Source organism: Drosophila virilis, chromosome 2, assembly GCF_030788295.1.
Source record: "Drosophila virilis strain 15010-1051.87 chromosome 2, Dvir_AGI_RSII-ME, whole genome shotgun sequence".
NCBI lineage: Eukaryota > Metazoa > Arthropoda > Insecta > Diptera > Drosophilidae > Drosophila > Drosophila virilis.
Window position 1 is genome coordinate 31,246,227 of NC_091544.1, and position 22,427 is coordinate 31,268,653.

Sequence of the window (22,427 nt, forward strand, 5' to 3'; positions counted from 1 at the left end):
AGAGTATAGCATCGTCGGTTAAACGTGACCGAAGCGTTTTTCTTTCGTTGTTTTATTTTGTTATGACGGCAAACTAAGTACGTAAAACGTTAAACAAATAATATGGGCTAAAAAAAGAATTTACACAAATAATAAAATTGATTGCATTTTTTCTATACACAGGATGCGGCTGTAAAAGTGCAACAATGGATCATATCAGAGCCGTGGTGATAATTGAAATTCAATTTTTATGAGAAAGGAAAAATCGGAAGCAGGAAGTTGAAGTCTGATGAGTGATAAGTACTTGGCAAGATTGTCTTACGGATAATGGTAGGGAAATAAACTTGAGCCCTAGCAGGTACAATGCTCAGATCATTAAATATCAAAAAAAAAGGCTCTGATCCAAAACGATGTTCGACCTTTAAATTGCCCAAATATAAAGAAAAATGAAGAAAGCGCAATTTCGTATTATGTATTATTTATTGGATTTAGTCATTCCGACCTGCATTTAATTTTGTATATATCTCATATTCTCATACCAAAATTCTATTATCTGTTCTCACACTATTTGTTTGTCTCGTTTGGGGAATCGTGAAACTTGAAATCATAATTGAAATAATTCATTTGCTTACATTTCGCGCAAAGTCATGCTGTTTATTTATTTATTTTGGTTTTTTATATCTGTTTACTTAGTTCTTTTTTGTGTGTTGCTAAATGGCACAAATTTGCCGGCTGACTAAATATGCACTTTATTTTTGAGCCGAATTCATTATTTGCATATGCTCATATCATTTTGTTGCCCTTTTTTTTGATTTATTAATTTAATTATTTTATATGTAATTCGTTGGTTTTCCTTTGTTAAACGAGGTTTTGTTTTTCAAATTTGTTGCAAATTCAATACATTTTCGTTTTCGTTTTGTTTTCTATTTATTGTTTTTTCTCCAATTAATTATTGTCTTAAACAATTATGCCAGCTAACAATATTAACGCTTTACAAATAAAATGCATGTAACAAATTTATTTCAAATCGAAAATATAATTAAACATTATTTTTGTGTATGTTTCCTTTTTTCTTTTAATGTTATTTACATGTTGTGCTCAGTAATTATATAAAATAAATGCGTTTTTGGATCTAAGAAAGAAAGAAACGAAAAAAAAAACAATCTGCTTTTAGATTTCTGGAGCTATGCACTAAATGTAGATTTGGCTTTTGCACAGAATTTACATAACAAAAGTTATTAAACAGGTTAAATACATTAACATTAAATTAAAACTAAATTATGGCGTGTAGTCTATGCGCTGGATGCATTTAAATAATAGTATTTGTATATATGTATGTGTTTTTTATAAGATACGTAGCTTTATTTACAATATACGAGGGTTGTGTGGAGTGCGACTTATCAGCAAGGAGTGCAGTAGTTAGTTCATAAGTAGGATAACTACCTGCTCTAAGACTACAATCCTAAATGTCATATACTATATGCGCACAGAGATTTTTGTTACATTCATGAGAGAGCGCAGCTAATGCCATATTTTTGTTGCTTGTTTTGCAGCTTTCTGCTCTTCATTGAGTTTAAATATGTATAGTAATTCGATTTTGTAGTATTCAGTTTATCAGTTTATAATAATCGTTAACATTATGCTTAGACACTAATTTAAAGTCCTTTGTTTTGTTCTTCTACTGCATCATTTATGCTTTATGGAGGAAGGAAGGGTCTGCTCTTAAAAACGAAATGCTACACATTAATTTTTGGTTTCCAAGATCCGTTCAATGATCCGTGCTAAGCGCGTCCTCGATGTTGCTATCCCAATTGAATTCCGTAATTCCTTGCTTGTAAAATATATTGCCCAGATTCGCAAAGCGTTGCTCAAAATTTGCATCTTTTGCTTTCAGGTGCTCAAAGCTGCAAGAAAGAGTGAAAAACAGGAAAGAGAACTCATGTCAAGATTGATTTTTAATAATATTTTAGTAAAACTATATGAAAAAATAATTATTCTATTGACAAAAGATATATGACATAGGACAAAAATATTCAAATGTTTCCAAAACTCAAAAACACCCGTACTCTGTTGCAATTCTCAACAAGTTAAAGCTTCGGGAGGGGACAAAGGCAGCTACAATTCTAGAGCGATAGCAAAGTCTGCTGATGATAGAATCGAGAGGTTCTTGGAACAGATAACCTGCTAATTTCTTGTTGATTATTATTAATATTTACAATAGGTCTCCAGTTGGTCAGCTCAATATTCGACCACATCCGTATACAGTCCCCAGTTGTAATGTCAACGATTAAAAGTCAGTTTAGATGGAAATAGGTTGAATTTAAGAGTAAACAACAAACACCGCTTGACCTACAACATATGTATTTAATTTTTAAGGTTTTTAAGAAGTTTCTCAGATAAGTTTAATGCGACTTACAAGGTGTTTAACCTTCGTATAGGAATTGCTTTTCTAAAATCCTTTAAAAGGAATTGCCTTTATTCGCAAAGTGGACTACCTGTATAGGCAGAAATACTTCCTAATACCTGACCCGTGCCAGTTGATCCTCAAGACAATGAGCAACAGTTTTTCAGCGCGATCTATGAATTTCCCGTAGAAACAAAGAATAGAAGAAGCTGGTTTGAAAATGGGAGAAATTTCAAAGAAAGTTAGCTTGATCCTCGCATAAACTTTACTTGTCTTCGCCCTGGCAGACTTCTAAGACTGGCACATACTGTACCTTATTTCGAACGTTTTGAGTACCAAAGCTGATTTTTACAATTTTTTACGAACATTGCGCGACTTACAAAAGTCAAAGGGGGAGAAATGTGTGTGGATCGTGAGAATTGGGAACTTTCTTAAGCCTGCCAACCCTCTGTCCCGTGTGCTGATATTTGCCTCGTTTGTTTTTTTGGGTCTTGCCACAAAGCTGTACAGTGTAGGGTAAATCCTCATGCCTCATGCAGCAAATCAAAATTCAATTGTTGCTGCAGCTGTGCTCAGTGCAGCTGTATATAATTAGAGAAGAGATGGAAGACGACGACGCAATACCTTGTCGTAGCCCAGGGGCATTGTTAGCTGAGAATGTCAAAGGTCATATACAATGCAGAACCTGAACCCTGACAAAACGAGAGAAGAAAAAAACCCAAGACAAAGAGCGACAGGCAGCAGATTTTACAACAGTCCCTTCAAGGCAGTTCGGACCCTGGACTTGAGTCATTTGCAGTTGAATAAAAAAAAAAAACACTTTTTCTAGAGCTTGTTAATAGCTGTTGTTGTTGTTGTAGCTATTGTTGCTGTTGTAGTTGTGGCCCACCCTTAAGCCACGCATGCGCAGCTGCAGAGCTGTGCCTCGAGCCGCATCCGTTACGCCTGAGGAACTGGTAAGAAGGAAGTCGCAAGTCCGGAAAGTTCCCATTGAGTGCGTCGTACAGCCGCAATCAGCGTCGTCTTCTGGAGGAGGGGTCGGAAAAACTTGTGGAAAAGGCAGGCAGGCAGGAATTAAAAACGAGTTTTCAGATTGTTTGTCGTAGATGCAGCAAAGCACATCGTGTATTTCATATATAGAGTGGGGGGTTCTTAACTTATTTATAATAATTTATTGGAACAAAATTTAGCCTAATTTCGTTTGAATTTCGTTTCTGGTCGTTTGCCATTACATATTCCGCGCCTTGAGCACCTGCTTTTGCGGCGGACTGGGCACGTTCTCCTTGCCGCTGGCAAAGATCAGCGATTTCTTGGGCGTGCTCGCCGCCGATTTGGGTGTGCGCGGCGTGCGTGGACTGTGGGGGGTACGCGGTGTGCGCGTCTTGGGCGATTTACAGGCGAGCAGCTCGCTGAGCTCATTGTTGTTATCCTGGCGGACGTTCTTCTCGGAGGAGTTGAGCAGCCAGGAGGTAATCTTATCGCATTCGGCACGCAGCTCCGAATCGATGAGCAAATCTTCAATCTTCTCCAGATCTGTGGTATTCGGTTTGTTCGCTTTGCTGGGCGTCAATATGGCCACAGTAGGCTGTTGCTTGGACTTGAGCGCAATATTTTCCAGCTTGAGCTGTTCGCACTCCTCGCGCACCTTGAGCAATAGCTGCTCCTTGTTGTCCAGCTCTAGCTGAGCGAACTGCAGCACCGTGGCAAACTCATCCAAGGCCTTCTTCATGTCTGCCATATACAGCTCACGCGTCTCATCCTTGCGCTTCAGATCGCTGTACATGTCACAGTAGTGGGCCAACTGGGCATCCCCGTCGATGCGCTCCTGGAACGAGTTAGCAATCTTATTGAATTTGGCCAGCGTATCCGATTCGCTGGCTAGCAGCTCATGCAGCATCGATTCTTTCAACGATACCTCCTGCTGTAGTGTCTGTGAGGAGCTGCGCAGCGCCTCCAGAGCTGCCTGCGATTCGGTGAGCTGTTGACGCAGCTGTGCTGCATCAGCTTGCAGCGTTAGATAGCTCTGCTCTAGAGCGCCCTTGGCCAGCTGGACCGATTCCAGCTCGGCCTTGTATTGCTCCACATCGGCATCGGATTTCTTGAGGCGCTCCATCAGTATGTTGACCGTGGAGCGTGTGTTGTTTAGTGTTAGCTGGTAGTTGTACTTCTCCGTAATAGTCTTGGCCATGTCCTGCTTGAGCTGGACCAGCTGCTGTTGGAGCGTATCGCTTAGCTGAATGTAGTAGTCGATGCCGTTGCGCAGCTGCTCCTCGCATTTCTGTAGCTTCTCGTCGCGCTGGCGCAGCATATCGTTGGTGGTCTCGAGCAATACCATCACATCCTGTTTCTCCAGCTCGATCTTGATGAGCTCGTTCTCGGCCAGCTTCTGGCGTTTGTCCAGCTCGGCACGCCAATAGCACTTCTCACGCTCCACAGCGCTCTCCAGCTCGTTCTCCACCTGCTGCTGTGCCTGCTGCTGCTCCGCATGCTTGGCCTGTTCCTGGCACAGCTGGCGAATGGTATCGCAGTGTGCATCGATTTCACACGACTTGTCCAGCAGCTCGTCCTGTAGCGAACGTATCAGCGTGCACTTGTTGGCCAAATCATTCTTCAGCGTGTTGCGCTCCACACGCAAGCACTCCAGCTCCGTTTGGCTAATCTTCGTCTCCTGGCCATAGGCCAAAGCATCCTGTTCGATTTGCTGCTTCAGCTCCTGCACATTCGACAGCAGTTCGGCGTTTTGGGACTGCAAGCTCTGGATGCGTTCCAAGTGTTCCGTGTTCTGCTGCTGTGCCGAGCTGCATGTGCTACGTGCCTCGTTGAGCTGCGCTTGGAGCTCGTCCAGCTGCGCCTGGAGCTGCTGCTGTGTGGTCTGCTGCTGCTCGCAGGCCTGCTGCAGCTGCTCATTGGCCAGTTTGTAGGCCTCGTTTTCGGCCAGTAGACGCTCCACTTGCCGTTCGTGCTGTTCCCGCTGCTGCTGCAGCTGCTGCTCCAGTTGGCCGTAGCGTTCCAGCAGCTGTGTTTGCTCCAGGCTCAGCTGCTCGTTGCGCTGCTTGTGGCCCAGATTTTCGCTGCTTAATGCCTGCAGCAGCTGTTCGGTCTTGGCTGCCGTCTGCTCGTGCTCCTCGCGCATTTTTACCTCCGACTCCTTCAGCTGGTCCACATGACGACGCACCACGTCCAGCTGGCTCAGATAGCTCTCAATTAGTTCGTTCTTGTTGCGTATCTCCTGCTGCAGTGCCTCCTTGCCCTTCAGCCGATTCGCCGACTTGGCCTCCTTCACGGGCGTCGTTGTCGCCGAGTGCAGCGGCGTGGAGGCAGCCGTTGAGGCGCCACTGCCAGATGCAGCTTCTGCTGTGTGACTGGCCGCTGGGCGAAAGCGCAAACGTTGCGGCAGCGAGGGCGTCCGAAAGAGACGCAAGCCCTTGGACTTCTTGTCCTCCTTGGGTATGGCAAACTCCTTGGCCTCCTTGGAACTGGAGGCAAAGCGTACTGCATCCTTGAAGAACTTTTCAATTTGCTCCTTACGCTCCGGCGGCGGTGGCCCGGCAGCGGCTGTGGGCGTTGCGCTGCCCGTAGAGCCCGCCGAGCTGTTTGAATTGGAGTTGGCAGCTGGAGAGCCGCAAACGACATCCACATCGTTGAAACGCTTCAATTTGGCTTTGGAAAAGGACATGTTTTGTGCTTTCTGTTTGGGTTTCTTTAACACTTTGTTTCTATAACTTTTCTTATTATATTTTAATGTTTAATTAACACTGTGCTGTTCAATAACAAAAACTCAATAAAACAATTTAGTTCGCAAACACAACATTAACTTTTATAAAAAACGTTTTAACAAATGTCCGTTGAATTTTGCGCTGTACTGTATAGTCCGTTGTTGTTGTTTGTGTTGTTGTTCTTATAAAATTGCCCGCAACCCGCTTGCCCCTTGTTGCAGCTGCATCTATAGCTCTGTTCCTACGCGTTCCGTTGTCAAAACCTAACTGAAGCGTTGCGAGCTGCGACGACGCAAACGCGGCCTGCGCAACGATCACGATCAAAACAACCCTCGACTAGGCATCGTAAAAGGTAGCGAGGGGTTACCTTTTGGTGGTGGTTCGTGCCACACACACACATACACACATACACATACACTACCTTATCGCTATCTTATGTGAAGCATAGAAATTTTAGTTTTGGCGCGCGCAAATGTTGCAATTGCCAAGACAGCAACGGAATCCCTAAAGAAATGTCCAAGTGGTGTATGTGTGTGTGCCTAGACATCTGTCGAAGAATCACATAGAGTATATATATATATATATGTATATACATGTGTGTATATGTATATACAACCGTTAGTGCCCCCCACTCCAACTATGGAAAAGGTGGCGGCCACAGCTGGCAGCCAGCATAAAGTTTGACACTCGACCCGCATAATTAAAGGAAAAGTCGTGGAAAATGTGAAATGTGAAAATGCGCAGCGTTGCGCCTGCGCCTAACATTCAATTACCCGACAAATGGTTAAGGTAAATCGAATTGCGTTTATTTGTGCTACAGGCTGATCAATGCTCTATATTCATATGTACATGCATGTAGATTCAACATATACATATTTTGAGCTACTTTATGCACCCAGCGAGAACGCCTAGAACTCATAAAAGTCATTTTACTTAATAATATTTTATTTATTGTATTCTTCTTTTTTAAATTATGTTTTCATTATTATTATTTTGAAATGAAATTAATTTTTTTTCATAAAAATTTTCAAACTAAAATCAGACTTTGGACTTCGGCTGGCACATGGCAACTAGCCAGGATTTAACCACAAGGTAAATTGACTGCCTAGAACATATATATGCCATCAAATTGTCAACTAAAGTATATTTACAGCGCATTTCCGATGGACAGCGCACCCAACGGGATGGCCACAACTGACAAAACTTCTGAATTGTGCAGATGTCAATGGAAGTGCGTCTTAGTATAGCACAGAGGGGTCTCTAGGGTACATACATATATAAGCATTGGAATATATTATGTATATATATCACATATATGCGTGTTATATATAAATTGTAGCCTGTTTGTGGTGATAAGGAGTCGACAGCCTGCTTGGCCTGCACAAAGTAAATTGTTTACTTTTTACCTTTAAGGCAGCAGACCGAAGAAATCTCAGACTGAGCTAGCAGCTGGTTTCTAATTGCAACAGTTTGTGTAACTTCACCTTAAAGGGTCGCAAGAACTTATCCACAGCCGAATGCTAATGTCAGCGATTTTATGCAGGACTTTGGTGTGAATTATTTTATAAAATAAAAGTATTTGAATAGAGACGTCTAGCATTAACAGTTGCTGTGAGTGTAATAATTTTGTATACATATACATATTTTTATTTTATTTTATTTCTGATATTAATTGTCTTTAAACATACCATCCTTTTTTTTTTTTTAGAATTTAAGATCATTACTGAACCCTCTTCAAGAAAATTCTATGTACTTCATTGAGCATTTGAACGGCGCCGATAATTTCCCATGCCTGATGAGGCATAACCAAATTATATTAGCTCTCAATGCGCCAAATGTGACGCCAAGATGAAAGTTGGTAACATGGTATCCATTAAAACAGGAAAGAGGCCTTTGTGTTGCCATGTTTCTGTCTGTTGCTCTGTCTGGATGTCAGTGCAAAGTGATCGACACAAAGGAAGGAGCGTTCAAAGGGTTTGCGCACCCCAAAAAGGACTCATAATGAGTCATCGACCTGAGACTGAGGACCATTCATGAGCTGCGCGATGTGCGTGGCAACAAAAAGGAACACCAGGATCAGGTTTCTGCGTCCGGACAAACTGGTTGGGTCAGCAACAGGATGCAACCAAGAATCCGTTGGAGTTTAAGATTTATGTGCAAACAATCTTTGAATCTGCACATAAGCCAATTATGTACGTATTAATAATGGATAGATATAAGCCTTTATTCTTGCATACTCTATTGATTCAAAGAGCGTCAGATATTTGAGTAGGAAACATTTGAATGTATATCTATTATACTATTTGTTTATGTCCAAATGGGATACGCTGTGATCATCGGGGATGTTGATTGTTGTCTGCCCCTCATTGTCACTTTACGTATTCAACTAGAGAGCTTCATTCCCTTCATATATCATTTTACATATTTATGTGCTCCATGTTCACTTTGTTATCATTTTCTATTTAGATTTGTATTAACAGCACTTGAGTTTTTGTAGACTGGAGCTGCGCACAGTTTATTTTGTGTGATTGAATATTTACCAATCACTTTTAAAATTTATGTTAAATCTTATATTTGTCCTGCATCATCATTTCATTCATTCATTTTGTTATAAAATTGAAATATAAAGCATTCATATTTTTGACTATTTCGGGCATTTATATAATGGTTTTGCTTGTCATATTTAAATCTTATCTATAAGTTCGGCTTTTAATTTCGAACTGAATATTTTTTCTCTGGCAGTACTCACCGCTGGAATAGTAAATTCTTGGCGAATGCATAGAGCTCAATGTCCAGACCATTGAGCTTCTCAATGCGTCGCCGCTGATCGGGACGCAGATTCGTGACGGCAGCTGCGGAAATTGTGGCATTGTGCTGCTCGAAGGGTATGGCAAAGCGCAGGTTGAAGGTCTCCTCGAAGATGTATTGGGACATCTAAAAGATTGTTTAAGGTAAGGTAAGTTATGATAACTATAAATTGATTCGAGCCAACCTTCTGATATTCCGTCAGTCCAAAGTACGCCATGGCAGCCAGATTACGCTTGGCGCTGGCCAACATGACCCGATCGCGTTCATGCGCCGGCATCGAGGACTTGTTGTAGCAGCCGACCAGGGCAAGATCGGCTAGCATGCGGGTTTGCCGATTGGCAGCCAGATTCGACTCACAGCCGGCAAACTGATCGAGATCCACGTCCAACCAATCCTTGCCTTTATAGCAGGGCGGCAGCTCGACGGCCGTTGCCTGTCGGCCCAGGCACCAGTGCCGCGATCCCTTCCAGGTGGCGCCGCGTCGCACATGACGGTACTCTGACATATAGCGGGAGATCGGTTCGCGCAGCAGCGAGATGTAAAAATAGCGGCGTTTGGCCGTCTCGCCTTCGTTCTTGTCCAGCTCAACGTCCACACAGCTGGTCAGCTCGGTCCAGTCGGCGTGCAGGCCGCACTTCCAACCCGTCGAGTATCTGGAGAAGAGCCAATTCTCATTGCGATGCGGACGGAAGCAATAGCAACGCTTGCGCTGACGCTGGCACTCACAAGGACGCTGCAGGTTGTATTCATTGAAAATTATTTCGATTAGATATATAATTTTTACACAGCTCACCTTCAGGTCCAAGTCGCGCACTAGATGGCGCCCAAAGGAGGTGCCGCCTGTTTTTTGTATGTGCAAAAATACCATCACATCGTGTCCATCCATATCGAACTGGAAATCATCGTTCAGCACATCTTCATAACTCAGTCCTGCATTGGCTATAATATTCTGCAGTGCTGAGGCTTTCGACGCAATCGCCGTACTGCCGCCCGCATTATTGTTATTGTTATTGTTGTTACCGGCCTGATGCAGCGCCACGGGCTGCAGCTCATTGTAGGCCATCATGTCCGAGGACTGAAGTATTACGGCGCGTTTCGAGAGCGCGCATACCTGTGGTTCGTGGGCAATAAGAGCAAAAGTGGATAGCATTAAAAATGAGTAAACCGAAAATTGTTAAATGTTATTTTATTACTCATAATACCCTGTACAAAAATAACAAATGAGTCGGGCATATTGTATATATAGGTGTAAAAGAGATAGAGTAAAATCAAATCAAATCATTTACGTTATGGTTTCTTGCCTGCTAAAAATTGGGATCGTTTCTAAAATCAAAAAGTTTTGAATCCAATATGTTCCATACACTGTCACTATTTCAAAGTGGCATATATAACGAAAATCAAACTCATCTTACTTAAAATAAAGCTATTTAAAGTATTGTTTCATAACTAATGTTTCTAAACAACATTATAAATTTCACTCAATTGGGCCGCTGGGTCTCGAAATTTACATTCAAATTCAGCCGAAATACCAGGCGAACAGAAATGCCAAGAAAGTAGACATTAAATCAGCGGACGACAAATTTCAATGCACGCGCGCAAGGGACAACAGATGTCAGCCGTTGATTGCCCAGTTTTAAATGAAGAATGCTTGAATTAAAAATTGTATTGCATACGCGTAAGGGGCAAAAAATGTTAAGCTGGTGCTAATTCTTAACAGTCGACTGTAAAGGACCAGCTTCTATAAATGGGGTGCTGTTAAGCAGTAGCAGTTGCTACAGATCATGTAAAAGGGCTGCTGCCTTAATGGCATTTTCAACTTGTATGCTCTGTTCAGTTGAAATTTGTAGCTTTTTATATTTAAAGAAAAGCAAGCATCAGTTGTCATATAATAAACATAAAGCTGTCCGTGTTTACTGGGCATCTATTAGTCTATCACTCTCTTTCAGCACAGATCATTTTTCTGGCTTTTTATTGCTAGCATGGGTCTTAAAATGAAATTTATATCAAGCAAAAATGACACAGAGTACCTGTATGCCTGTCTGAGTGCAAGTGAGTATATTGCTGGGTGTTAATTTGTTTTCAACATTAATTAAATGAACAACGAGATTAAATGCATTTTTGTGCAGCGAACAGCAGGCTACCACTCCAGCTGTTATATCTTCAGGCTTGTCAACGCTGCATATTGCGGTCTGCCTGTCGAGACTCTCCTGACGAGCAACAACTGCTCAGCTCTGCGTGTTCTTTATTTGCCCACTGAAATGTGCAATTTTTTATTTTATTTATTTTACTCAGTCACCGATTATTAAGTGTGTAATTGCAGTGCACTTGAGCTATTTGTCGCCTTTATTTACTCTTTACCTATACGACCGCGAAATTAATATCGAGTTTAAAAGTAGCTGGCGTGAAAATTTTCTGCTGCATACTTTAGTGCGCGCACCTTAATTTGATAAAGAGCATTCAATGGAATGTCGGTTGCTATTGGATTTCCGTTGAAGTCCAATTGGAACGTCGAATTGGATTGCAATTCGTAATGAGAAGGCAGAAGAATTTCATTGATCTCAAACAATATAATTAATAATCGCTAAGCCAAAGACTATATTAAGCATAAAACTAATTAAAATAAAACGTTTCAGTTGCTAATACAATATTATTACTATGTACAAACAGTTTAATATTATATAAAAAAATTACCTTTTCTTTCATGCCAAAAAAGTTAAGTTCTAGCATGAACTTTATTCTTTTTGAGCAACACATAATAATATTTCCTACAAGTTGCATATAATCAGAATTTCTTAATTTCAGAACAGAAGTTGAAAAATGCATTATTTGAACATAATTTCTTTGTTTGGTTTCGTAATTATTTTTTTCTCCTTTCTCAAATAAACGCTGTGTGACTGTCCGGTTATAGTTTTAAAAAAGACAAGTGACTCGGAGACGAAGTATTGAAGTTCTCAGATCTTAAAGAAAAAGTTTATTGATTAAAATGAGCAACTTTTTGCAAAATTCTTTCCATCTCTCTCTCTTATCTAAGCATTTCCGCTACTTATGGCCGAAAGCCAGTGCATACAACCAGCAAAAGCGTAAGCCGGAACATCTAACAAGTTGAAACAAAAACAACAACAACTACAATTGAACCAACTGAACAGCTCATTAAACAATTGTCTGTGGGGTTTGGATTGGATTGCTGCGTAGGTTCATAAGAAATTAAGCAGCAGTTTGGCCGGCTGTGTGGTACTATTGCCATAGGCCTTATCTTAAGTTCTGCACGCAGCTCGTTATAAGCGCATGAATGCGTGTTAACTTGGCGATAAGAAGAAGAGGGAGCAGCATCAGCCAAAGCTAAGGGAATAAACAAGCGAACTGTTCTTCTACAGCTGCATGTGGTAAAAGGTTTACCGTCTGGACAGGTGCAAAAGTTTTGAATTTATTGTGCAGCAGGAACAAGAGAATTCGATTATCAGGCAACTGCTAGAAAAATGGCCAAAACTTCAGAGTTGGCGCCCTTGGGCATTCATTTGTATTTATTTTCTTTTGTGGGGCAGCTGCTTAAGGTTTATTTATTTGTTTGTTTGGGGTACTTAAATTTCTGCGATTTTTGGCTAGGCTTAAGAGAGAATATAAATAGAATAAATTTATGTGCAGCGCATAAAATGCAATTTGCGCGAAAATGAGACGGAAATCTACTATTAATGAGTAATTTAATTTTATTTTCTCGTAACGCAACAACCACAAAAACAGCACGTGCAACAAAAATAATAACATTTCCGCATGTATGTGTTGGGGCCAGCACTTTGCTGACCATTTAATTGCTTTCTATAGGCAGACATAAAAAAAGTACACACACTATGGCCAGGGACCGCAAGCCACCGACCCCCGACCGCCGACCACAGACCGACCAACAAAAAGATCCACTAACATGTCCAAGTCGAGCCACATTTTAGTTAATGTCCGCAGCATTCCGTAATAATACAATAGTAGTAAACATTTAGTGGGCAAATTTGTTCGCTGTTCACGCGCCAAATAATTCCCAGGCATACACACAGACACGCACTCGCTCACGCGCATATAAATACTGACAATTGCACATTGTGTGAGTTTTGTAGATGTGTTAAAAATTTGTGCACAGATGTGATCCGGCTATATCCTTATCCATAGATTATAAACGTGCTTCTTCCTGTTAAAACATAAATTACAATATATAATATTGAAGAATATAATGGTGTATTGAAACATAAATATTTTCGGGTTAGGTTGGACTACAAAAAAGACTCTTATTGGGTGTTACAGGTAAATTATTATTGATGGCTATCCAATTATATATGACACAATGTAATTCACTCAAAAAAAAATTTTTTTTAAATATTTTAAATATGCAGTTTTGTTGTCAGCATCGGAGGTTTTGTAATTCTTATTCTTGTAGTTCTTGAGGTTGTTTTTGTATTATCTAGCCTTATTCGTAAAAAAAAAGTAAATTGACTGAGGTGTAATAATCAATTCTCGTGCTTTCGACCACATTAAGCTAATCACGTGCACATCTCTAGTTTACTTTTATGCTCCGCACAATGACGTGCAAATTGTGTTGCATACTTATGGGGTGTATATGGTAAAACTTTAATCAGCTTACGGCAATTATTGTTTTGAGTAGTTGTTAAAACTTAAATATGTTTTTTTTTTGTGTTGCTAAAAATTATGCATTCAAAAAGGATAAAATAAATGCAACACACAGTTAACAGTTTATTTTATGTGCAGTTCTCCTTCAGAAGTTTACCAGGTAACAAGTTTATTTGCTAAAAATTTACACTTTCGCATGCCATGAAATCTATAATTATTAGCAGGAAATCGCAATCTCATCGCTTTTTAACCTTTAGACATTATTAATTAAATTAAGGGCAAACGGCTGCTGGAAAGGTCTGAAAAACAGGGGTGGCTGGAGAATAGAAATAAACTATTCAGTTTATGCTTATGACAGACATCATTTTTAGTATCTACGTGCAGAAAAAATAAAAAATAAAACACAAATAAAATAAGCGACTAGAGCCGCAAGTTGAAGTTAAGTAAATTAATATTTACGAGAGTGTGTGCTACACAGATTTCAGACTGAAAATTGTGCGTTTATAAAGCAGGAATATATAGACTATGAACTGTGCACACACATGTACACACACATGCTCTTCAAGACTCGTAAATTTTCAGCACACCAAAAAGTAAACAATAAAACTTTTTGTGCTTCAAAAAAAAAAGTAAGAACATTTTCTTGCTCAAGATTTGGTGCTGAGCGGCCATAAAAGGCAAAAACGAAATAGAAAAGCAAATGAAAATTGTGGAGACAGACGTACTGGCAGTGCCATAAAAATGTACGCAAATGCAGAAAATAAATTGGAGAATCTACAAAATGGTAGACGTATACACAATCTGGTTTATTGCTTATTTTGAGACAAAAAAACACCATTTCTTTGCAGTTAAAGTTTTTATTTGTAACAGATAGTTACGTGTCCGGTAATATCGCGTAGACAAACTGTTGAGGCAAATTAAATTTATAGAAACTTTTTAAAAAATGCAATAAAAGAAAACAGACACTTACGAGTTTTGGGCGTTAGTTCGCCATTTTCCCTTAACTCCTCATAAGTCTGCGCCCGCAAACCCTGGCAAATGCTCAAAATAAGCAGCAAAAATAATTGTAAGTGAGTTGCGTACATGGCTAAAATAAGTCTGGCTAAAGACCTGGGGCCAGGGCTTACCTTAAGAACTAAAAAAAAAGTGCAGTTCATGCTTAACGCTTTAATGGCGTTAGGGAATTCGATGAAGTTGCATATTGTCGCACTGATACATGGACACACACTTCAAGGAGCTGTCGTCACGCACAAAGCTGGTTTTGCAGCCGCAGCCCAGATGACAGACCGTTGAGCAGGAGCCATCGTAGTTAAAGGGCACCGAGCAGCTCGGCTCATAGCAGGGCAAACAGGCGCGTTCCTCATTCTCGCCACAGGCTGTAAGTGAATGGATGAACTGGATGGGTTAGGGAAACTGACACGGAAAATTTCGCCTTTCGACCTATACGCATACATACGTTGGCCATATGGCGCTGCTGTGGCAGCTGCCACTAAGCAGCTGAGCAGCGTGAAAGCTGAACGCAATGCAAATGTAAACAACAGCATGCCACAACTACATGCGGCAACAACCTGCAGCCAGCACAGCGGCAACGAAAACCAACAGTACGTTGGCTCTTTACGCTCTTTAAGCAATTCGAATTGTGTGCTACGGCAATTAGTCGCATTTGCTTTAACTTTGCTCTACACTCGTCACCATCCATTTGTTTACAGGGTATCAAAGGGATAAACACGAACAAAAAACTAATAAATATGGTCTAGTCGAGAGTGCCTGATTAACAGGTACCCTGCACCCAACGCTTGGTAACGTATTTTACATAACATTTTATTATTTATTGTCAAAATTTGCGGACTTAAAGTTATGTTTTTATATAACAAAATTCAAGCAAAGTAAATCTGATAATTCGATAACAAAAACTGTTGTGAAATCAATCTTTATCGAATTCAATTGTTTTCCAAGCCAACATTTTGTTACATTCCAAATCTTATTTACTTAACGTAGAACTACGCTCTGCATATTAAACAAATTGAGCAAGAATCCACTACACCCCCTCCTTGCCTATAATCGGGTGCAGGGAATAAATAAATGATTTATTTATGCAAATGTGTCGATGTTTCTACTAATAGAGCTATTTAAACGTAAATTGTTTTTTTGTTTTGAGTTGAGAATATGAAACGTTAAGATTGTGAACGTATGACTAGCAAATAAGCTGAGTGATGATATTGCGGGAGTAAAAAATGTTGCTTGGAATTGATTAGAGGACTAACCAAAGAATGACAAATGATCCATATAGACCCAGCCCAGTAAAAATTAGGTTTTATTCTGTGCGTAGTCAAATAAATACGACCAAATAAAGAAATAATGCCTGCTTTAATTCAAGTACTATTTTTATACTTAAAGTGCGCTCCATTAGTCAGCTGCTTAGGCATATGAATAGCTAAGCTTAGCTAAATATAGTACTTAAGTGCTGCTTTGATAATATATATTATGCATATTTTAACAATTTTGCGACTATAATCGCATATATATATTTAACGAACCCATACAAAGGGAATTCGAGGCTAAAATGCGCAACCCCAAAAGCGGGCTATAAAATATTTATATGCCGTCTGCTAATGGCGTGACTTTTGGGTTTTTGCAAGGCGGGCGCCGAAAATAATTCACATTTGCCGTGTAATAATCGCATTGGCATGTTAAAATCGCATAAGCGCCCATTTTATGCACAAAATTTACACAAAATTTTCGTTGTAAATTTCAGGCCAAAATTTCCTCTATACAACCCTTAATGGCCACGCCCATGGCCCAAACGTTGGTATGTTTTTGTGCATTTTCATGTATTTGTTTAAATGATAATAAAATGCAGCACTGTAATGTAATTTATCATTCGAACAGTGAGTGTGCATGTGTGTGTGTGTGCGTAAGTGGGTGTGCCAGTGTTGTATAATTTTTATATTTCCGTTTTCATGTCAGCCACATAGAGGCGTTGGGTTTTATGCGATAGCACGAAGCCTGCCTCCAGCTATATTGTTTACCTGACAGAGTGAGCGTGTGTGTTTGTGCAAGTGTGTGTATAGTCCTTCAGCAGTCCTATAGTCCTTTCTGGCTGGCCATTTTGTGCGCCTGATTGTATATGGACTGTGTTGTGTGTGCTTTTAAGTTGCCCATTGAATGGTTAGCCACTAACATGGTATATGACAGCATCAAAAAGGCTGCCCCTTACAGCTCTTAACTTGACTGATGCTGGGCTTATACGGCAAATAAAAATATAGCTTAAGCTCAACAATTGTCATCCCACTTTCGTTCAAATATGTGAGGGAATTGCCACAAGGTGAGTGTCTTATTCACCTCTTAACTTTAATATATATCCCTTTTTATTTGAATTAAACATATTTCAAGTTGTGCTTGTGTCTAGATAGAAGCTCAAGCAAGTTTGCAGAAATTTTGATCGATTAAAGAGAAAATCAGAATAATGGAAGTAAGAATCATAAAATAATTTAAAGTGGAGTATTAAAGCTTTTTGCGTTTCACTGTATTTTATATGATAGTTGGGCAACGAGAATTTGAGAAGTTACAAACATATTTTTGAATATAATGAGGGAGAGCGAAAATCAACAAAGGAAATATGATATATGCAAAGATTATTAAATGTCTGTCAAATATTTAATGCAATTTATTTGCCTAAATAAATGTGAATAAACTGGCAATAAATACTTAAAACCTGGTATTAAATTATGACATATATGCACAAAGCAAAAATAGTTGCAAACCATTTGTGTCAGGGACCATCCATACGTTTGGACAACCCAAAACGGTGCGGATTGATGTATTGTGTGCGTGCGTGTGTGTGTGTGTGGTGTTTGTCGTTTCATTTATCAAATGGAAGCTCAAACACTCTGGGTTGGGTTGTGATTTCAGGCATTAAATCATTGACAGTTGCTTATGTTTTCAATGGATATTCTGCTGCTTCTCTTGAAAGAAAACGAGAAAGCAAAGGAAATAAGGGAACAAGAAATGATGGGCAGCTATTTATTATTTTTTAAAGCACAACGTTGAAAGCTAATCTATTTTAAGTGGCTGTAAAGCATTGAACAAACGGATGCGTGTGTGTGTCCGTGCGTATGTGTGTGTATTCCCTAATGAAATGTAGCATAATATTTCAGTTTAGACATTGGCCGAAACCCACGACTAGACTTCGAGTGTGTTTGTGATAAGCGTTGTGTAAATCCCCAAAAATAAGCAAAGACACAGCGCACCACACGCACACACCACACACCACACACCACACACACACACACACAGAGACAAATCCCCTATAAGTGCTGAATAGCTTTGGATAGTCCAGCGCTGTCCGCTTGCTTTTGGTCACTGACCATAAATTCAACTAAAATATATTTTGACATTTTGCACGCAAAGCGGTTGATGAGCATGGTTATAAGGGGTGCAGGGGGCAAGGGGCGTGTTGTGGGGCTAACTAAGCGTATTGGCCTCCCACATCTCGGGGTGCAAATGGGCCAAAGGGAACGCACACAGCTATATAAAGGTCATCGCAAGGACCAGGCCGCATTTCCTATGAAGTGTTAACATGCGATAACAGCAAAAGCAGCGGCAACGGCAACGAGACAGCGCCCAAACAACAAACACAATAAATGATGCCAAATGCTGATGATGGCCCAAAGATTCTGTGCTTTAAGAGATGAAAGCATGTCGAATTTTTCCAAGAAAAACACGAAGTATACAATAGAAGCCACGCACGTCTTGGTCTAAAAAGCAAACAAACCTATTAAATATTAAAATAGCATTTTTCGTATAAAAAAAATGAACCGGAAGTGTATAAATGCTAATAAATGGGCAATATTTTAGTTAATCTTCTGAAATGAATAAGAAAAATACTAAACAGATCGTGTTGAATTACTGTAAGTAGTGTTGTGAAATGGTTTGTTTTATTATGCATCCTTAAATTGCTTGAGAAGTGAGAAGAAGAGTGGCTAACAGTGTTGAGGAATGCGAGGCAGTGTTGCAATGTATTAAGCCATGGAAAACATTGTTAAGAAATGGGCGAATAATTGACGGTAAAAAATGTTGAGTAGGGTTAAGTAGTTTTAAGTACTGCTAATAATTTATTTGATTTCGTGTCACGTACGCAAACACGCTGGGCGTTCAACTCTACTCTAGACTTTATGGACGCCTGAACTCCTGAACTTTTCAGCTCTACATATTTATCATTTATTGCGTTGTCATTTGGCATTGTTTTTGGTTTTGCAGTAAGTTGCTAAAGCAGTAAATGAAGTGAAATGGCTCGAAAATGATGATAAAGCAAATCAATGGTTCTACATTCTCCATCTTTATCATACACATCTACTGCTTTTTTCCCTTTAGATTGTTGCAACATCGAAATTCTGTGAATGTTGCAACATTTAAGGACTTTACTTAGTTTCTGTGGCATTTTCATGCATCTCCATTTTCTTTTTTTTTGCGCTCGCCAAAGCATTTTAATTGCTCTTTTTAACAGCTAAAAATTCTTTTCCATGCTCGTAAACTGGTGTAAGAAATTGTTGTGGCTGCTTGTTTGGCAGAGGGAGGGGCAGGGGGAGAAAGGGGTGTCTATGTGAAGGCGTGTGACATAATTGGCGACCGTTGCGCTGAGCTGTTGGGGCTGTTAGGGCTGTAGGGTCTCGCTGTCAGGGCCATAAAAATGTGCAAAGTATTCGGTTCGCCGACTATGCTATAATGTATGAGACCCAACAGCCTTGGCTTGCCGCAACTTAAGGAACTAAAGAGGTCGCGACCTGGCGCTAGCTTTTATTTTTAAAGATTTTTTTATTCAGCGCAACAATTTTGTTGAAAAGTGAACTTTATTTGGGACATTTTTATTTTCAGTTTATTTGGTTGAACTTTTCATAATTTCCTTTATTGCGCTCAACTTGGCGCGTAAATTGAAATGAAAAGTGATTTATTTTTTTTTCTTGTGCTCGAGCAACTAAAAGTTGCTCAAATTACTTTTTGGAGTGCTCCTTTTTGTAACTTGAGTGTAGTAAATCATAGTATGGTAATCTGCTGGCTTCAAGTTAGTTACTTAGTTCATATAAAACCCAAGTTGAGTCGTATTGTTTACCCAACTGTCAAAACGTGCAATGACAAGGGTATTTAGCCAAGCTTTAGAAATAATTTAAAAACAAAGTAAGCCCAAGGTAGGCGCATGTGTTTGAATACCCTGTTATACACTTACATTGAGCATATTATTTTGTATCAATAATAATGCTTTAGCTTGACTTTGAGGCAGGAATGCCTATTCTGTTTGCTTTGGTACAATAGAAGATATACTTTGATATATGCTCTTTAAGATATCCCTTGTCAAAAACACGGACATAGATTATCTTCTAGGTTTTATATTTCAAAATTGCAGGTATTAATTTCCAGCAGATACATCTTTGTGAAATGGGCAACAACTTTTGCACTTTAAATTTGACTTTGTGTGTTTTTGTTTTCAGGGGGATACAATTCAATTTTGCGTGACATGGACAGGAAAAATGGTCAAATGTTTTCTAACAATGTCATTTCCTTGATGTTTTCTTTTATGTTGTTAGCTGAAAAATGCTGATTGAAATGGAGCTAGAGAAAGAAAAACCAGCTAGAATGTGGCCTGGAAATGGGCATGCCTTTTAGGTTTGCCTTTGCTTACTTTGGTTTATTTATTTTTTTGTTTTGTCTTTTTTTTCTTGCCTGATTTGATTTGATTTCAGGAGGCAGCCATTGTCCTCAACTGTTTTTCATTTCTTTTTTGGATATGTTCGCACTTTAATCAAATGCCAGCTAATCTGCTGCGCTGTTTTTGTTGTTGGTGAGCCCGTCGGGATTTGTTTTCTTAGGCATTTTTGTGGCACAGCAGCTAGCCAAAGTCGTTTAACGCATTACGTATACGCCATGTTGTGCTTTGTGGCTTGGCTGCCGGCACTTTGAAATAAATGCCAAAAATGTTGTATACTAACTGCTCTAAGTGGCAGGTTAGAGCGCACTTAATTGTGCTTTGATATGAAATTCAAACTGGCAACTCTAAACTGCAGTTTATTTGGCTCCCTATGGTCGACAGCAGCGAGTGCTCAAATAATAATTTAATTAAATTGTGAAACACTTTGCATATTTCTTGTGTTGCCAGAGACAGAGACAGGGCTTCTTGAGTCCAAACACACACACACATACACACGCAAACATTATATTTCGCAGCTATTTTAGTTACATGCCAGACACGTTCTCAGATTGCAACTGTTGTTGTTGCAGCTGCTTTACATGTGCAACAATATGCCACAACAATGGGGCGAGTCGTGCAGCAAGTCCGTGCAACGAGGCGTATGAGTGTTGACTGCTGCTAAAGTGCAGAGGGACAGAGAGAGGGGGAGAGAGAGAGAGATAGTGCGTGGTTGTTTGACAATGTGTTGGCCCTTTATGCCATTGCATGCGACAAATAAAAGCATAAAGGAAGACAACATTTTCAAATTTGTGGGCGTGGCTAAGCATATATGTATACATATTTGTGGCCTACTCAAAAAATTTAGAAAACATGCATGCAATTGTCTTTACACGTGCTTTGTTGTCGCTTTGGGTTAGACAACAATTGCTCCACACACACAACAATACCCATATGTACACACACACACACACACTTTCGCACACAATCACGTGCTCTTTGTTTAACTTGCTTCCTTTTGTGTTTATTTATTTACTCAACTCTGCGGCTCCCTTTTGTGTTGCCTCATGATGTTTTTATGCCAAGTGTTTATCCAATAAATTTTTGTGCTTCTCATTTCGGCCACAGTTTTGCTGGCCACAGGGTCGCTTCAGCTTTATATTTGACAAATTGCGCATACGCAGTGTGGGCCGCGGTTGAAATAAAATGTCATGACATAGATAAATGCGCCCGCATTGTCTACCAGTATTGTTAAATGTTATTCGTGTAGTTTGTAACGCCTTTTATCGGCGCCAAGGCATTGAAATAACCAAAAAACAAAAACAACAACAAGACTTGTAATAAGTGCTAAGGCAATCGTAGCACAACAACATATTTAATGGCTATAAAATTGGTATTGAAGTGAAAACGAAATAAGATAAGATTATACGAAATAAGCATTAGAATATATATTGTAAATAAATATTTTATGTAAATATTTTGAGTAATAACAAATTGTATTTTAAAATAAATTTTCGACCTATTTAGGTCAGCATGTTAAATTTTCGAAACATGCTTAGTTTAACAAAAAAATCAAATATATACATATTTATAGTAAAACACAAAAAATGAAATGAATTTCCACTGAAAAGCAAACAAAATATACTTTAAGCGTGTCGAATACTTAAGGCCCTTTAATTAATATATGGCCAAGAGTCTATATATATTTGAAAATATAACGCAGATAGTGCATATGCGTCATCTGCAAAAGATAAAGCTGTAATATACCCTACAAGCAAGCAACAAAGAGGGCAATCATATAAAACAAACACTCCAACAAATTGATTTAATTAAAATAACACTTCATATGATTGAAATAGCACAATCAAGTACATTTAACGAAACTAAATTGTTTTGCGAGGTATTTCGATGCAAAAATCAGATTTATGGTATGAATAACTAAGTCGGTCAAGAAAGTCGCCCTGAAAGCCGCAGGACATTAACAGCAATTACCACAAAAAGGATCAAAACGTCTAGACGCTCGGTGGGTGGGAGCGAAAAGTGGACACAGCAATTTTATTTGCTTTTCAGAAGCAATTTATATTTAAATACAACTTTAATTTGTTTAATTTTAGATGGCCACCTTTTGCGAATTAAAATATTTTTGAAAGCATCAACAAATTTCTTAAGCAAATACTTTTTCTTTCAAAAGTTTAAATACTTCATTTAATTTAGCTAAAACTCATATATA

At 39.4% G+C, this 22,427-nt stretch overlaps 3 protein-coding genes and 1 long non-coding RNA gene across 7 annotated transcripts in view; 1 reads left to right on the forward strand and 3 right to left on the reverse strand.

The window, feature by feature from the left end:
• Positions 1-463: 463 nt before the first annotated feature.
• Positions 464-22,427, reverse strand: part of Hs6st (heparan sulfate 6-O-sulfotransferase) — a 105,740-nt gene continuing 83,776 nt past the window's right edge. For both annotated transcript variants that reach the window (XM_032433516.2, XM_002056497.4), the window contains exons 3-6: positions 9,701-10,018; positions 9,092-9,640; positions 8,849-9,033; positions 464-1,883 (exon numbers count right to left, since the gene is read on the reverse strand). In XM_032433516.2, coding sequence (XP_032289407.1) covers positions 1,748-1,883; positions 8,849-9,033; positions 9,092-9,640; positions 9,701-10,018 — 1,188 coding nt within the window. In that variant the 3' untranslated portion in view covers positions 464-1,747. The remainder of the gene's footprint in view (positions 1,884-8,848; positions 9,034-9,091; positions 9,641-9,700; positions 10,019-22,427) is intronic.
• On the reverse strand, positions 3,477-6,379 carry mira (miranda). The gene is made up of 2 exons (XM_015170764.3): positions 4,299-6,379; positions 3,477-4,208 (listed from the first exon to the last, which is right to left on the reverse strand). The coding sequence occupies exons 1-2, from the start codon at positions 6,057-6,059 to the stop codon at positions 3,612-3,614; spliced, it is 2,358 nt and encodes a 785-aa protein (XP_015026250.1). The 5' UTR covers positions 6,060-6,379; the 3' UTR covers positions 3,477-3,611.
• Positions 13,067-15,209, reverse strand: LOC26530733 (uncharacterized). Of its 3 annotated transcripts, none has more exons than XM_070207747.1 (4): positions 14,975-15,209; positions 14,646-14,894; positions 14,489-14,549; positions 14,306-14,422 (listed from the first exon to the last, which is right to left on the reverse strand). In XM_070207747.1, the coding sequence occupies exons 1-2, from the start codon at positions 15,060-15,062 to the stop codon at positions 14,695-14,697; spliced, it is 288 nt and encodes a 95-aa protein (XP_070063848.1). In that variant the 5' UTR covers positions 15,063-15,209; the 3' UTR covers positions 14,306-14,422; positions 14,489-14,549; positions 14,646-14,694. The 3 variants fall into 3 exon arrangements, 2 of the variants coding, with proteins under 2 accessions (XP_070063848.1, XP_070063847.1); XM_070207746.1 differs by having other exon boundaries at positions 14,489-14,559; positions 14,975-15,201; XR_004303234.1 differs by lacking the exons at positions 14,646-14,894; positions 14,975-15,209 and adding an exon at positions 13,067-13,081 and having other exon boundaries at positions 13,532-14,422; positions 14,489-14,639.
• On the forward strand, positions 15,043-15,325 carry LOC138911005 (uncharacterized). The gene is made up of 2 exons (XR_011416276.1): positions 15,043-15,119; positions 15,228-15,325. It is a non-coding gene; the product is annotated as an uncharacterized lncRNA (long non-coding RNA).